An 18188-nucleotide genomic window follows, 5' to 3' on the forward strand; every position below is an offset into this window, starting at 1 on the left:
TTCATTTTTCACCGTGCTTTTAACACAGGATTCAGATCAAAGATTCTGGTTGCCGCAGAAATTAAAAAGAGCTTCAAAATGAATTAAACATTGTTTAAAGTTGTAAGTTTGAAAAACGTCAAATGTCCGTTTTTTTCTTTCTAATTGATTCCGCTGGAAAAAAAAGGAAATTGTCAGGCCACAGTTGGTGTGAAGTCTGACCGCGGTACACCAGTTGGCCTGCCGCTGCCAGGTCCCCGTGGCCTCCTTCACAGATGCCCCTCTCGCAGTTTAATAGACGGAATACGTGAGAGCACCCATGAGCTTTGTGTAATCATTCAGCACATGTTCTCTCCTTGGCCGCTCCGCTGCAGATGGCTCGCGGTTTTCAGCCAAAGACAACCACCAGTATGCTTGTCAGGCTAATGGCACCTTTTATAACCGCCGTCAAATTAAAAGGGCCTATTTGTTTTAAAGGCTGTTTAACCTGAATGCATCTTTAGCACATAATTGTAGGCGTCATCTGGCCTGCCAAAAGGTTTTAATGGCGTGCATTAAGCAAGGGTCTGCGCAGTCTGTTCAACCCTAACGCGAACAGATCTTTTAGAAGTGACTGTATGGTTGTTTCGGGCCTGGCCAACCAACATTTCCACGTCTCTTTGGCCCGTCCTTGCTTTTTCGTAGGGGATCGATCCAGTTTTATTCCGCTCCCCCCTAAAACCCCACACCCCTTTTTTTTTTGTCGTCCTATGATTCTCTCTTTGTCCCCCTGAATAGATGTGCCATTGTTGGGGTGACCTCTGATGAAGTGTGCGGTTTCCAGCTCGGGGTATTTAATGACAGCCCAAATGAAAAGTGGATGACTAGGAGCGGAGATAATAAAGTGAGGACAGTCACAGACAATGCGTCCTCCAGAGGCACGGGCAAGGAGGTGCGGAGCGCGATCCATGGAAAATGCTTACGCTGCTGAAAGATTGCACCCTGGTGTATATCCTGCCCTGTGCTGAAAAAGAGAGCATTCTGCCCTGTTTATTCAGCCATCAGTCAGAGCCACACTACCAGCCTTCACCTGAACCCTGCTCACCAGAATTTCTATCCAGCTTTTATACCTCAGGAAATGTATGTATGTATATATATACACTCACCGGCCACTTCATTAGGTACAACTGTTCAACTGCAAACTGCACCCGTTAATGCAAATATCTAATCAGCCAATCACGTGGCAGCAACTCAGTGCATTTAAGGCATACTAGACATGGTCAAGACGATCTGCTGAAGTTCTAAACCAAGCATCAGAATGGGGAAGAAAGGTGATTTAAGTGACTTTGAATGTGGCATGGTTGCAGGTGCCAGACGGGCTGGTATGAGTATTTCAGAAACTGCTGATCTACTGGGATTTTCACGCACAACCATCTCGAGGGTTTACAGAGAATGGTCAGAAAAAGAGAAAATATCCAGTGAGCGGCAGTTCTGTGGGCGACAATGCCTTGTTGATGGCAGAGGTCAGAGGAGAATGGCCAGACTGGTTTGAGCTGATAGAAAAGCAACAGTAACTCAACCACTTGTTACAACCAAGGTATGCAGAAGAGCATCTCTGAATGCACACCATGTCAAACCTTGAAGCAGATGGGCCACAGCAGCAGAAGACCACACCGGGTGCCACTCCTGCCACCTAATGAAGTGGCCGGTGAGTGGATATATATATATATATATATATATGTAGAGCCCCATAATGTTTGGGACAAAGACATATTTTTCTGGATTTGTTCTGTACTCCACAGTTTGTATTTGTAATCAAACAATTCACATGTGATTAAAGTGCAGATTTTATTTAAGGGCACTTTGCTTCAATGTGGTTTCACCATGTAGAAACTACAGCACTTTTATACATAGCCCCTCAATTTCAGGGCATCATAATGTTTGGGGCATATTGATGTTATGTAAGTGGAAGTAGTCATGTTTCATATTCTGTTACATATCCTTTCCATGTAATTCACCAGGGGCTGAGCATCTTCTCTGCAGCCATCCTGCTTGTTTCGGGGGCTAGTTGCCTTAAGTTTTCTCTTCAGCTTATGAAGCATGTTCAGTTAGATTCAGGTCAGGTGAATAATTTGGCCAGTCAAGAATTTTCCAGTCAAGAAATTTGAAAAACTCCTTTGTTGCTTTAGCAGTATGTTTGAGATCATTGTCTTGCTGTGGGACGAAGTGGCATCCAATGAGTTTGGAGGCATTTGCTTGAACTTGATTGGAACAACAGTGTAGTCAACTCAACACCATTGCCTAGACTGGGATATGATTGTAGACTAATTTTTAATCCTTGTTTTTCTTTTCCAGTAGTCACATACTCAGCAGAGATCTTTTTATCCTATTTTGACCCATTTTCCCCATTTCCTCACTTAAACATGAATTTATTCTTCCTTACCAATAAAGATATGACTAGCTGCTGAACACAGCAGACAGACTGATTAGCCAAGACCCACAACTACCACAGGCGAGCACCCTGGGATTGCCTGATGTTTTTGTGTCACCTGATAATACAAATTAAGCTGCCAGTCAATCTCCAACTTAAATTAAAAAAGGAAGATATGAAAAGCACCCTTAATGAACTAGCATGTGGTGGATGAGAGAAATCTGGAGTTAGACTTTTCTCTGGTGATGGTAAGGATTAATGACACCTCATTTCAGCTGGAGTTGTGTGGAAGACAGCCAGTTTACAAACCCCAGGATAGAGAGATTAAACACAGGTGCAAATAACACCAGCTGTAGGCTATTAAATAAAGCTTCTATTGATTTAGCTCGTGTCACATGCATCCTTTAATTTTTTAATTAAAAAAATATATTTATATAAAATATTTATTTAAAAATTACATCTGTCACTGCATAATATCCAGTTAGGACACCATTTTTCAAAACGGAGACTAAAAAAAGGATATGCCTCACTGTATGCCTTTTGCCAGTTCAAGCATCGATGTTTGACTCAAATAGATATTCCAATGGGGTTGGGTCTTGGCTATTTTAGGAATGGAGACAGTGGGCATCGTGGTTCCGTCTTTTGCCATAGCTCTTGTTGATGTCCATTGTGACCTTTGAACTATGAAGCCAACATGCAGGCTCCTGCATTGCCACCTAAGTCTGCCTGCGTTTATCCTGGAAGCGCTGTTCTGAGTAACAGCAGTCAAATGTATTTGTACTGTTTTGTTCATTTTCTTCTTTTATTATAGGGCTCAAAAACTATGACAGCACTGTGTAGCTTGCTTTCTTATTGTTCTAACTTTTTCTCTTGCATCTGTTGACATTCGGCATAAAAACATGACAGTTGCATTTGATTCTTTTTGTTAACCCCTTGAATTCAAATACAGATAGCTGTGAGTGAAAAGGAAAGAATAAGATTCTGCTTTTTTTTTTTTTAAGAATCCGTGCCGAAAACAAAGGCTAGTCTGTGCAGATTTTCTATGAATGTAGGCTAATTCATTTCATTTTCTTTCACACATCCTTTCTGACTGTCAGGCTGAACATGAACAATGTGGTGATTTTTCAAGTCAAAACTGGAGATTTTTAAAGCAGACTGCTTTTATAGCACTCACAGTCTTTCATAGTATGCTGTTTTTTCCTCAGCTCTCTCTTAAATAGCTTTCTCAGCATGTTTGATTTTTTTTTCCTCCAAGCTTTTGTCAGCAGTGTGAAGTTTTGATTTTTGATAATAAATCAGTCTCTGAGGTGTAGGAGAGCAGACAGGCCAATGTCATTAGGATAGTACACAGCTCAGCAGATGTTACAGTGCTAATTAGCACTGGGTGTTTGTGTGATGTTTTTGTAGATCATTTCATTTGAAGCTTGTGAAAAAGTTTTCCTTCCTCATCATTATTCATGCATAAATTTTAGGCAAAGAAAAAATGTAAATCATCTTCTTCAGACATACAATAAAAACCAAGCAGGGGGAAAATATGTACTCCCTATTTATCCTGAAAGGTTAATCATTCCCTGTAGTTAGAAATGTTTAAGGAAATGTGCTGTTTATTTTAAGAATCGTCTTGTCATGCTCTCAATGTCCAACTGTATGGAGGACGTACAGAATAGACTGTCTAATTGAATGAATATTTTGGGGTATTCCATAAACATTTGTGCCATATTTTATTCCCCAGGGGAATGAACCTGTCAGTCTCTCTGTGCTCACACACACACACACACACACAGCCTTCACTCGTCTGTATTCACCCTATTATTCCCGTGGATCTGGTTAATAGATACGAGTTAAGTGGTTATTTTGGTTGGCCAGGTAACTCAACACCCTCCTTGCCTTTTGAGTGGGCCTCTGACTTGGAGTACCCCTGTGAATGGAGAAAGTTGGATATAATCATGAGGAGGGCTTTTCATTTTTTCCCCCTCATCAGCTTGGGTTACTCTGGCGTTCTGACAGATCGGTATTTCAGAGTCCTCCAGTTCCACATATAAATATGCGTATCCACATTCCCATCCCCCCCTCCCTGCATGACATTGTATGGTACCCCACTGTAACAGTGGTTCCTTCTTTAATTAAAACCAGGCCGCAGGGGAATGCAGATGCCCATTGTACTCTTTGACTTTGTGGGCCCTGTGCTGTCGAACTATGTTATTTCTTTTTCCCATTGGTTGTGGTCCCTGAGTGTGGAAAGGTGTGGATCAGTATCAGTTATTCATTCAGATACGAAGTAGTAGGCTATAGCGGTAGGATACTGTTTGCTAATATAAATATGCCTATCTGCCACGGACCGTGTAGGGTGAGATGGGGTAAAAGTGTCCTGGGGGTATAAATGAAATGATTTCAGCTCTCTGACAAGTCGATATAAATTAGCTGTGTTTATGAGTACTTGCCGGTTATCTGCCATTCTCTGCTTCGATCTGTGCTTGCTGGGGTTTGACATGCAGAAAATTGTGGACTTGTCAGTTATGAAATGAAATTCCAATTTTATCAACGTAACACGAAAACATAATGCATTAATTGCTGTGTACTACTGTGGCTGTAACATATTTAATGCTGCCATACCGTACAGTGTAGGCCTATATGAAGCAGAGGTTGTACAAAAACAAGCTGTTTGGATGCACAAAAGATTTCATGCGTTTCCCGTGGAGCAACAAGAAAGCAATATGGAATTGGCAGAACACAAACTTGAGCAGAACTGTGGAAAAACATTCAAGGCAAATGACTTTACTGGTGAGAAAAATGAAAGCGATATAGCCCTTATGAAGACAATTTTAACAACACAGTAAAGTTTTTTCCTGTTATTCTGAAATTGATTCTGCTGTTTGTGGATTTTGCTGGAGTTTTTTTTGTTTTGTTGTTGTTGTTTTTGAGAAGTGGGTTAGGCTTGTTCTTTTTCCTGGATTGTGCATTCATATGTTTAAAAGACAGAATAGGTTTGGCTCATCATTGTTAGCTGTCTGTACTTGCATGCATTATGCTTCATTACCTCCAAATCTCCCCATACTGCTAGCATATATGCTAGGTTTATCATGCTTTGCTATATAAAGTTAAACTTATAATAATTATAATATTGGCCTAATAATTCTAATATTAAAATAACTTGATAATTTTTCTGTGAAATGTGTTTGGATTTTTCCAAACGTCATATCACCCTACTCCTGACAATAAGTGGGGCTGGGCTTGTTCAGGACTTGGGTTCGAGGTGTCTTTGAGGTTAATCATTAACTGCAAGAAATTATAAAAATACCCAAATTATTTATACATGTGTGAAGTGCATGGAATTATATGGTAATCGAGTAAATAATTTTTAAATGTAATTAAAAAAACGTATATTACTCAAATATATATTGCATATTGCTCAAGTCGTCTAAAACCTCACTTTATACGTATTCCATTAAGGAACTTTCTTGACTTTAAAACTGAGTTGTAATTGCACTGACATCACTTAATATTTTATGAAGCTGTGTAACCTTTTGTAAAAGGTTAAGATGCAGAATTCCACTCCCTCATAATCACTCCCTTTAATTTCCAGTCCTCGTGCGCGAACTCGCTTGGCTCTCGCCTGGAGTTGTGAATATTTCACTGAGAAAGGGGATGCCCTTTGATGCCTCCCGTTCTCGGAGCTTTGCTGCCGGAGACGTGCGTTGAGGCAGAACCCGGTGTTAATGATGTGCGTCGCGCGGAAAAGCAGCGGGTCGCAGACGGTTCGTCGTCAGAACGCCTGTCGCACCCCGCTCGGCTTTTCCCAACCCGCGGCGTGCTTCCCGCCCGTCAGGCCGATTTCATTAAACCCGCCCGGCTTTGAGACGGTGCCAGCGATCGGATGGGAGCAGCCGCAGACCGCGCGAGCAGCTTGGAGCTGTTGTGTCCCAGAGGTCGCCGGCTCCACAGCTAAGTGCGTTCTCTCTCCCCCTGCGGAAGACAGAAACCCACCAGCTCTGGGCCGGCTGTATATATGGCATTAGATTAATTTGTACCAAGCTCAGTCAGTCATTCGGCCACTGTTATTAACAGCAGGTCAAGTCCGAGCGGAGTAAAGTTTACGCCCCCCTCCCTACTTAAATTTTGCACCAGCCTTCGGTGAACGGCAGTTTATCAAGCCGGTTCTGCCACTTGCCTCCTATTACCACGGGCTCTTGGGCTTTTAATAAAGGCTGTGGGGCCAGCTATATATACTGATCTAGTGCACTGTGTCAGGTGGACTCTCCCAGGGGTGAAATAAAAGTCCTATTAACATGCTCCTCCTCATTGGTCCTGACAGCTTGATCAAGTAGCCTCCTCCTCAGATGACCTCTGCGCCGCAGTGACAAGGAGGTGAGGCCAAAATGAATCGTTCGGTCATGTAATGGTCCGTTCGCTGCCGCCTAAGGGTTTTTTATTTTCTCGCGTTCATATTGTTGGTGAACTCTTGAGCTGTGTCAAGGAGAGAAAGCGAGTGTGTGCTAGGCTTCACGGGGCCCGGGGAACGCATTGTGTTTGTACCAGGCGGTTTATACTCAGAAATGTGTGATGCTGTGATGTGTGACAAACGTGGAAGAAAGGAAGGGCTTCGCCTGCATTTCCTCATTCTTTTTTTCCTGCAGTATTGTAAATTCCTGTGGAATCAGCTGCCCAATTGTCATTGCGTATCCATGCATTGGCCATATGAATTTAGGTTTGTTTGGTCCATTTATTGGTAATATAACTGATGCCGTGTGAAGAAGCTTTTTTGTATTAATCTAAAAAAATAGCAATATTTTTAACCTTTTTTCAATATACATGTTTTCTACTAGCTCTGAACAAACTTGCAATTTTAAAGAATATCGCACTGTCATGACTCTTCATTCATTGTAATCAAAGAGATAAGGATTTCGCCGTACGTTGTTCTATGTGTACATGCAGTTTCCCAGCTATGCATTCAGTTCGGTGCATGTTAAATGTTGAATCTGAAATATGTGGAAAAGTGTTGCTAATCCACTTGTCCCCTGGCATTAACGACCACCATACAGAATTCAAACAAGGCATTGGACTGTACCAGTGACCACCCTGAAAGAGTGCTGTAATATCTGTTTGACATCCTGTGAAGTATAAATGGCCCAGAGGTATAGGCCTAATTCTTTCAAATGCTGTCTAAATCTAATTATATGTCATTGAAGCCAGCTTATTCTTATGCCTTCTAGCTCTCATTGCTATATGAGTCACATGACTTCTGACACAAGGCTGACTTCTTCCATTAGGGCTCTACATAGAGAGTACGTACAGAGAGACCATCCTCTGCTTTTCTGAGGAGGCTTGCCAATTTAAATGATATATGGGTACATGCTAACCATATCCAAAGGCCTAGCACTTTATAAAATAGCCTTCTACGTGCATCTATAAACCTGTCAACTTTGATTGGGATTGGACATTGTGACACTATCACAAGTTTAGAAATGGAGAAATCAGGCAGGTGGATAGAAAACGAAAAATGTACTAGAGCAATGGGTTCAAGCTTGAAAAATAAAACATAAATATGGGGCATATTTCCACTCTATAAATTCAGAAAATTTTAGTTCAATGCAGTACAACATTTCTGCCATGCACTCTCCTTGGATTATTATTCAGAGTGCTCCCCGAAGTGAAGTGTTTTGATAAATGGTGGCTTTTGTGCTTGAAGTTGATTTAAGAAGAGGGGCACTACAGATGTGAAAGTGAGACCAGCCACTGTGTGCATGTGGAACATTAATAGGTACAAGTCTTAGGCCATTGCCACTAGTGTTGGAAAACACTTAACCGTTCAACCCTCACATTGATGAGAATGCAAATAAATAGACTTTGCTGCATTGCCATTTGTTGCGGAAAAGGCATGTGAAAAGGATTTCGCTCTGCGGAGAAAGAGACAAATATTTGAAACCTGCGTTTCCAAAGAATATCAGGGGGATTTTTTGCCCCTGTTAAGGTGCGTGCGTACTGACCTGATATTTCCCAGATGGCCATCTCAAGCCAATTTTACAGTGTAAATGTTACTTGAAGACAGCATACTAATAAAATTCCCTGACAACAGAAGAGAGGCACTTCAGTACAACAGGGAGCAACCAGGCTGTTTTTCATCCGTTTGGAGTCTAAGTACAGTGGACGGTTGTTCCAGGCAATGTAACTTGGTTAGCAGATATCTGAGACTCTGTGAAGTTATATAATTTGCAAAAGCAGTGGATGCTGACCGAATGGACACCTGAGAGTTTCACCTTGTTTCGGTTAGTCGCGTGGCAGTTATGGTCGAAGAACAGGAGAGTGGAGTTGACAGTAGTTATAGCAGCATTATGTGCAGGGGGCTTATTGCAAGCTCTGCCGGGAATTACAAGTAGAAGACATACCAGCTTGTGCAAATTTTGTTGGTCACATTACACCAACTACAAATAGCATTTCTCTTGGTGTGTACCTAATAGCACTTTTCTGCTTTATAATTACAACAGGGAAGCTTTTTCTGTTCCAGTTGCTGACATAGTATCTGACAGGGTACTTAGTGGTGGTCTGTGAAAGCAGTTATAAACAGAACTGCATCTGTAGCAATCTTCACAAACCTCAGCTCATAAATACATTTATGGATGGGAAATCTGTCCTTCCTATCCTGGGTTTTGATTGGTTGTTTCTGCATTTGACCACTTGACTGAGTAACTTTTCTTTTCCCAAATCCAGTTGTAAGTGTTTTGTGCCTGAAACTGATCAGATGAGCATTGCTTATTCTGTAATCTAGAATGTGAGCATCGTATGGCCTAATTAAAATAGTGTCTGCCTCTTTAAATGTGTCTTCATTTGCATCTGTAAAATTATGACACATTTGGCTGTCATTAACTTAACACAGTGATCCTGAAGGCAGAAGGGATATTGCTGTTCAAGGAAAAATTCTCTGCATTTACTTGTGTGTTGTTACTTATGTTTATGGTGACTGTATCAATACCAAATATTGCTTGGTTGATTTTAGTGTTTTAAATCAAGCCTGCTAAAACATCTGTCCTGCTTGGCAGAAGTCTTCTCATTTACCATTACGATACAACTTCTGTCACGTATTTCATCCACATTTCATCACCATTATAAAAAGGCCTGTATTCAATCAACCTAATTTAGAAGTAAATGCAAGGGTTCCCATTTTTAGCTATGACAGTTGCAGTGATTGCTACTTGCTTAGGTTTGGTTGGTGGTAATGCTGTTAGTGCTGAGGGAGATGAAACCTAAACTTTTTCATTCAAATCAGAATTTTTATATGGGGCTTTCAATTAAAGGTTATTTTAAATGCCTGAGTGATTTTTGCACTGCTCTTGCACTACTACAGAATACATAATCCACACACGTAAACTTGGGAACAGGCCTTCGTACCTGATTAATCTGTTGAGAAAATCAGAAGGGCAGTTGAACTGAAACTGGCGACAGGTTTGAATTATTACTTTTATCTTAATTGTTTGTTCGTCTCACCCGCAAGGAGGCTTGATTTGTGCCAGAGCTCACCTCCTTTGCAGTAGATACCCATTCACGGCAGAGGTGGTGATTCCTCATTCTAACAAATTTTATTTATGTTGGGGCCCAGTTTCCCCGGGTCAAATATAACACAGTGCTCTGGCGTATTGGCTCAAAACAGCACCACTGCATTGTACTGTTCACACGAATGTGGCAACAGTCCAGGGTTGTGTCGGGCCAGTAGGGCCTTATATAATGCCTATGGAGTGCCTTTGTTATCTTATATTCAGTTGTACTTTCCAGAAAATTCCAGCATATACAGCAGCACGTAATGCAGAGATCTTTTTTTTTTTAAGACTCGCATGAGAACCAGTGTGTGCGAGCAGTATGATTCATCTTTTTTCCCTCTCTCATCTACCTGCAGGAGTTCTGTGGTCTTTGAAATTGATAGCTTTTACCTAGTACGCTTTGAAATTCTATTTAAATTATATTTTCAAACAGGAATGGATTGCAAAGTAACTTGCAAAGACTAAATGAGGTTTTAAAAAAGATGTATCTTTTACGTCCTTCCAGCGATATGTAACCATTAGAATACCTTCTCTTCTCTAGACAGTGGAAGGGGGTCTTTTATCGGACCTCCATTTTTTCTTTAACACAAATGCAGTGTTATCTTGACTGCAGTGAACTCCCCTCTGTCACTTAAAAAGGATTATTTTTGTGGGGAAAAAATTCTCTGACAAGATGACGTTCCTTCATCAGCTGCAGGCAGTCACATTGAACATCTTTGTCTTTCTGTCCCTTCAGGACACCCTGGTTCAATGGATGGGGCTTCAACTTGCCCCGGGGCCAGTCTCTGTTGGACAAGTGGAACCAGGTACCAGAGGGCATCGACATCCTCATGACCCATGGGCCTCCACTCGGTAAGCCGAACGCCACCAATCATACACCCATGAAATGTTCTGGTTTCAGTCTTATCACATGAATATATTAATTGATATCCAATTTTATCCTTCAAATGTTTAGCCTGCCATTCGGAAGCGTTTCACTTCTGGCCATGTGAATACTGCATACAGTCATTGACTTCCAAATGAATTATCTGAAGTGGTAAAAGGGAATCAGGCTCATTTTACGGTGCTGAGACTGACAGCTTTTTGATTGTGAATTCTGCTGCTGTCTTGCTTGCGTGCAATTTTACTTTTTTCTTATTTAAGCTCAGTTCTTTGTCTTGTTTTCTGAAGTCCTCTTTGCCTCCTCAGCCTTAGCGCTTGGTCTGTAGCCTTGGTGTGATTCAGTGGAACTCTGTTTGCTGCCTTTGACTATTGAAACTGAGTTATTGTTCCTCTGTTCACCAGAGGAAAGCGTTTCAACACAGAAGGTTATAACTTTAGAATTGACTAGCTGAAAGAGTTGGAGGATTGAAGGGAACTGTATATTATTGCATGAACTACATCAACAGTGGAAAGGATGGGACACACACAACCTTTTGCTTGTTGCTTGGTCTACCCGATGGAAGTGTTTAGGCAGAGACACCGATCACCTATCATCATGCTGTTGATGAGATCGAAGACTTCTGGGACTGAAATTGACAGTGAGTCTCACCCTGTGTGTGTGTGGTGCAGGTTTTCGGGACTGGGTTCCGAAGGAGCTGCAGCGGGTGGGCTGTGTGGAGCTTCTCAACACCGTGCAGAGGCGAGTCCGGCCCAAACTCCACGCCTTTGGGGGGATCCATGAGGGTGAGAGCCACGGTCTTCCTGCAATGTATTGGTCCAAGCCAAGTCATATAGCCTACATCACATCACTTGTGGTGTTCAGACAGTTTGAGGGCATTACTGTTCAGCAAATGGCAATGGCACAGCCCTTCTTATCTCATTTTTACCAAAACAACAAAAAAGAGACAATCTTTGCAATATTGCAAGGACAATACGGTTGTATTTGCAAAATTGCAGTGTCTATTGCAGTGTTTAAAAAATGTAATTAATGCTAAATATTTGCAACAATGCTAATAAACATGGAACAGGTTAGGACATACACAGAATGCCAGAGAGCAGTTCCACTTTATAATCAACAAATAGGAGAAAAAAGGGGGTTGTATGCCCTGCACGGTAAAATGCCCAATGTTAATTAAACTCTAACAGAGTACATATGATCCAATAGGGACCATATGTACTCTAACAGTTTATTTAACACTGAAAATTGTACTGTGTGTACTCTGTTCTGCACTCCAGTGGTGTTGCACATAATGTTCACACCTGTGGAAATCAATAGCAGATAAATGGAAAAGTAGTAGGTTTTTTGTGGACATAATTGCATTATATTCCAGACAATGTTATAGAACGTCCCACATATACCTATAACACAACACCTAATCTAACATACACACCAAAAATAAGTAAATTAATTTAGTTATTTAATTAATTAATTAATTAATTAATTCATAACTTAAATTAACTGTAGCTCTTCTGATCAACTATGAGGGGAAAACTGTGTGAACTGAGAATCTTTTCATCTGTGACTGGTGGATTGGAGCAAAGAATGAGGGGCGGACAAGAGGGTTTTCCCAAAATGGCCGGGCACAGTGAGGCAGTCCATCTGAAGAGAATGTTTAATCGCTCCAGGCCACACATTGGCCCACCCTTATTACCGGGATTACACCGCGGGGAGGTCGGCCGAACAGCAGAATGAATATCATATTGAGCTGTGGCCGCTAATCTGAGTTTCAGAGCCCTAATCTGCTTCTGGGCTAGAAACAAGCCCAGAAGGTCCTTGTTCTCCAGGCACATCATCGCTTATGCCTTTGTGTTTTTAATTAAAAACTGGCATCATGCACAAATAAAACTCCAGCTGGAGAGAACTTAACCAGAGGCAGAAGACTTTGTAGTATGTAATTGTACATGCATGTAACAAGCATGTATTTTCTATGCCAAGAATGATTTAAAGACCAAAAACTATATGTTTTCTTTGGTTTTATTTCAAATTAATTTATCAATTTACTTATAAGTAATTTACCACTGTTAAATAGGACAGTTTTTAGTTTGTGTTTTTCTCTTCATTAAAATCACACCAGAGACTCTGTCCTTCATTCAGATTATTTTCTGCTACCCCTAAACATTATTAATATGTTGTTTTGCAGTTTGTATTTAATTTGGGCGTGGTCTCTCTCCCCATGCAGGGTATGGCATTATGACGGACGGGTACACGACATACATCAACGCCTCCACCTGCACAGTCAGCTTCCAGCCCACCAATCCCCCGATCGTATTTGACCTGCCCAACCCCCCGAGCTCCTGAAATCACAGGGAGTGATGTAAATTTCCATTCTTTTCTAATGAGTCAAACATGCTAAATGTTCTTTCCAAAAAAAATAAGCTTTTGTAAACTGCTGGTACAAAAATACATAAAATTGTGTTTTAAAGATTGTGGTGGGAATGGGGAGGGGGGGTGTCAAACCGTTGAAAATGGATTGGATCTATAATATGAAGCTTTGTGAATTTGTATGGTCTGTGTGTATATATATGTATATATATATATATTCATATATATACATATATATATTTATATATGTACAGTGAGCTAGTGTTTGGCACATAGGCATGTTTATTCTTGATTTGGCTCTGTACTGCACAATTTTAGATTTGTAATAAAACAATTGAAATCTAATGTGGTAATGTGCACAAAAGTGCATCTCAGCTTTTATTTAAGGATATTTTTATGAACTTTGGTTTCACCATGTAGAAATTACCGCACCTTTTATACGTAACCCCCAATTTTAGGGCACTAATGTTTGGCACATGTTAATATTATTTAAATGAAAGTAGTCATGTTCAGTATTTTGTTGCATATCCTTTGCATGCAATGACTGCTTGTAGTCTGTGACCCATAGCCATCACCAGGTGCTAGGCTATATTCTCTGGTGATACTCTGCCAGGCCTGTACTGCAGCCATCTGTAGCTCCTGCTTGTTTCAGGGACTATTTGCCTTAAGTTTTCTCTTCGGCATATTCAGTTGGATTCAGATGAGGTGAAGGACTTGACCAGTCAAGAATTTTTCAATTTTTGACATTGAGAAACTTTTTTTGTTGCTTTAGCAGTATGTGTGGGATCATTGTGTTGCTGCAGGATGAAGCGCTGCTCAATGAGTTTGGAGGCATTTGGTTGAACTTGAGCAGATAAGATGCTTCTGTGCAGAGTTCATTCTGCTTCTGCTATCAGCAGTTACATCATCAATGAAGACAAATGAGCCAGTATCTGTGGCAGCCATACATTCCCAAACCCTAGCAACCGTACCACCATTTTTCACAGTTAAGGGGGGTGCATTTCCTTTTGGCCTTCATGCTTTGCTCTTGCCAAAACTCTGATAGAAGTGAATCATGGTCTCATGTCCGCAAGATTTTTTTCCAGAGCTCTCCAGGCTCCTTTAGGTACATCTTAGCAAACTGTAATCTGGCCATTTTGTTTTTGCGGCTAGCTAATGGTTTGCATCTTGCAGTTCTGGTCGTTAAGTATTCTGCGGACAGTACTGTCATATCCATGCCTGCCTCCTGAAGAATGTCTCTGATCTGTGAGACAGGTGTGTGGGCCTTTTCTTCATTGCGGTAAAAATTCTTTGGTCAACTGTCGGTCCACGGTCTTCCTTGGCCCACCAGTCCCTTTGTGATTACAGAGCTCACCATGTGCTCTCTCTTCTTAATGATGTTCCAAACAGTTGATTTTGTAAGCCTAAGGTTAGTTCTATGTCTGACTACTTTTTTCTTATTTCTTTGCCTCAAAGTGGTTTCCTTGACTTTCATTTGCAACTCTGGTCCTCATTTACAAACGACAATAATAGACACCTAAGGCAATCAAAAGCCTAGAATCATGGCTAGATACTGGAAACGTTCTTATACCTGCACTAAGGAAGCAATTGAACACCTTGGCCTAATCAGAAACACCTGTGAAGCTGTTTGTCCCAAACACATTTGTCCATAATTTCTTCATGGTGAAACCAAAATGTCTGAAAATTCCCATTAATAAAAGCTGCACTTTAACCACATTGGAATGACAAATGTAACATTGCAGAGTACAAAGCCAAATCAAGAAAAGAAAAAAAAAGTATATGTCTTTGTCCCAAACATTATGGAGCTCACTGTTTATATATGCATTTTCTGGATACTTTGATATGAAATGCCATTGTAGGTTTTTATTTTATTTTATTTTTTTTTACGTTCCTTTTTTGAGGACAGTTAAGCTTTCTTTTGGCAGACAAGGAAACTGCCCTTAAACTAGCTTTACAGTATATTGTGAGAATGTCACTTCTGGTAGCAGAGAATAGGTCCCTTATTTATTTTCCGCGATGAGTGAGAAATGGAGAAATGCATTCAGAGGAACATCAATTACTAGATCAGGGAAGAATTGAAAAAGGTTACTGTACTGTGCGTACCTCGTTGGACAAATAATTTGAAGTGTGGCAAATGTACTTACATGATCTGACCTCTGCACTAAATTTGTGTGTATTTTTATAGCAAGTTATGAAAAGAATTCTGTTTTGTGTGTGTATGTGTTTACTTGTGTATGTGTGTGTGTATGTATGCATACAGATTTTAAACACACGTACACAACTGTACTTCACCCCTCTCTGTGCTTTCAATGCTGCCCGTCTCATGGCCGAATTTGCCTTATGCGCGCAAGAATTTCATCATCAGAAAGGGGCACTTTTACAAACCGACAGCCTTTTTTCTACACACCTGCCTGAACAAGGTTTAGTTGTCCTTTAAATCTTAAATATTATTGTATTTGTGTTTTTATTGTCTCTTTTTCTAATTTTGCACTGTGTGTAAATGCAATCTTGCTAGCACAATAAAACATTGCCAATAGTTGTTTCAACTTCGCCACTGTAAATGCTTCTTGGCTTTTGCTGACTTAGTTTCCTTGTTTATGGAAGTTTAGAATGGCTTCTTTTCTTTAAATGTATTGTGATATACATTTAGCTGCCTTTATATGCAAATAAAATTGCAAGATTTTTACTTATTAAATAGCTGAGTGTTTTTATGAAAATGTTTTATCCTATGTCAATATGATTTTGCATTCTGTTTATTTTAGGGAGTTCCATTTACATACTAGTTGGAACTGATAACATTGGGAATATTTTTCTTGTAAGTTTGACCTGTAAATGAGAAGTGAATCATTTTGGTACTGAGGGTGTCACTGTATGTTTGCTTTATTTAATTGAAATTGATGTCATAGTTTTATGAAGACTTATAACCAATTACTTTGTATGGAAGTTGTTCTTCTTGGTTCTGTTCTCCCATTGTGTTTTCATTAGAAAAAGTACAAAAAAAAATTTGCCAGGGGGGGGAATCAGTGTCCTTACCCTGGAGGACAAGCATTCTGGCATTGATGTCCCATGATGCTTAGCTGTGGCCTGGTTGTCTTTTAATCTCACAGATACTGTATAAAAACCTCCCATAATTAATATTCTTCAGGGAAAAATGCCTTGACATCCCTGTGTATAATTGAGTGGACACAATGAGACTCTTGGTTCTGAAAACAATCTTGAAAGTGTTGGTGGTCATCTACACAATGACCTTCACAATTGGTGAAAAGTTGTGTTTGAAATGTTTCTTTAGAGCACAATGACTGTGGCGTTCATCCCTACTGTAGGATTGTAATCCAGTTTGTATGGCCATTTGGTGTGCTGTCATATGTAAGTGTTCGTATAAAAATGGCAGCAAGAGGATAACAGCATTTGGACTTGAAGTCAAGGCTCTGGGTCTCCTCCACCAAAAGCAAATGTGAATCTCCATGGCCAAAAAAAATTCAAACTGCTAGAATCCAGTTCACTCAAATCCCTCCCCTCCCCACCCACACATCAAAGGGACCAAACCAATTAACTTTCCCCCAACGATAGTGCAAAATATAGCCCCAGACCCATGAGAGCCACAGAAGTCATTAGCATAATCCACCCTAATCATATTAACATAGCCCTAAAAATCAATGTGAAAAGCCATTTTTAGGTGGGAAGAAAGCATGATTTATATGTGGGAGTAGAGTGTTTATGTGTTCCCTTTCATGTGCTGCCATATTTGATGTTTTCATTTGTAACAAAACACATACATGTTTCTGCAGCTTATATGTTCCTTTACTCTGATTCTATATAAAAATTTGTATTGCATTGAATTTTGTATTTTGAACTAAATTATTTGTACATACGGATAGGGTAAAATGCAAAATAGTAAGTGTGGCCAATGGTTGAGAAAATGTAAACGTGAAAGCATGAACTACAACTAACTGAAAGGTGATTTCACAAGTACAGATTTAAATAATTTCATTATACGGACTTCTGAGCTTGCACTCAATGATGTTTTGTGATGTTTTGACAGTTGTAATTCCCTTGGGTTTACCAAGGTCAATTCAGTAGCCTGTTGGAGTTCATCCCACATCTGTTATAAACTGACAGAACAGAACCTGCCTTGCAACTCATCAAAAGACAAATTTTTGCAATGACTTTCTATCACTGGTGCACATTTAGAGAGGGCTAACCACCACTCTGGTCTGGTATGGAAATGGAACTATGAGCACATGCAGACCTTCAAGAACAACAGCATTTAAGACGTTTAGCCAGCAGCCATAACACCATGAGTACTGCTCTTGCCGTATGGCTGAAGCTTGAATATGAACAAATGGAATATTTATATGCATTTATATATAGATGTAAATATGTGTGCTTCGGATTGGACAGCCACTGTTTGTTTGAGGTGCCAACCACTGAGAGGTGAATTATATTCTCAATGATATTGCAGCCGAGGGAGAGGAATAAAATACAAGTCACTTTAGTCTGGAAACTTGTCATAAACCATATTTATTGGTCCTGTACAAGGTTGTCTCGCACGGAACGCACGCCGTAGGCACAATTTGGCGCTATATGGTAGTGTCACACTTTGACTGATGTCAATGATCAATGGTTCAAAGCAGTGTTTGCACAGAATTAAACATCTTGTGCTCACTCATCAAGTGCTGTAAATTGCCCAGTCCCCTCAAGCAAGGGAGACAAGTCAATGACAATACTGCCCCTTCTCCGAAGCACCAGCGTCTGCATCCTCGCTTTCTGATGCTCCACACAAGTATGGAGGTGACACTGGCCATGTTAGACAGCAAGCCTTTATTTCTGGGCCAGGATGCACAGTCAATTAATTATCCCGCCACTGACACTGGCAAGAATTAATAGCTCTACTTGACAAGGATGGCTATTACCCTATGCTGTCCTGACAGCTGCCATTGATATCGGAAATTTGTCAAGCGCTCCTTTGTGCAGGGCTATGATGGATGCCGTGTGCGTGGTGGTGAAGGCTGCCACCGTGACCCCA

The 18188-nt window shown here is 40.5% G+C and overlaps 1 protein-coding gene across 2 annotated transcripts in view; it reads left to right on the plus strand.

Moving 5' to 3' along the window:
- LOC118226823 (metallophosphoesterase MPPED2) overlaps window positions 1–13887 on the plus strand; it is a 51966-nt gene extending 38079 nt beyond the window's left edge. For both annotated transcript variants that reach the window (XM_035416748.1, XM_035416749.1), the window contains exons 5-7: window positions 10655–10770; window positions 11470–11583; window positions 13020–13887. In XM_035416748.1, the coding sequence (XP_035272639.1) occupies window positions 10655–10770; window positions 11470–11583; window positions 13020–13138 (349 nt within the window). In that variant the 3' untranslated portion in view covers window positions 13139–13887. The remainder of the gene's footprint in view (window positions 1–10654; window positions 10771–11469; window positions 11584–13019) is intronic.
- The last annotated feature ends 4301 nt before the right edge of the window (window positions 13888–18188 follow it).

The sequence above is a fragment of the Anguilla anguilla genome, chromosome 5, assembly GCF_013347855.1.
Source record: "Anguilla anguilla isolate fAngAng1 chromosome 5, fAngAng1.pri, whole genome shotgun sequence".
Taxonomy (NCBI): domain Eukaryota; kingdom Metazoa; phylum Chordata; class Actinopteri; order Anguilliformes; family Anguillidae; genus Anguilla; species Anguilla anguilla.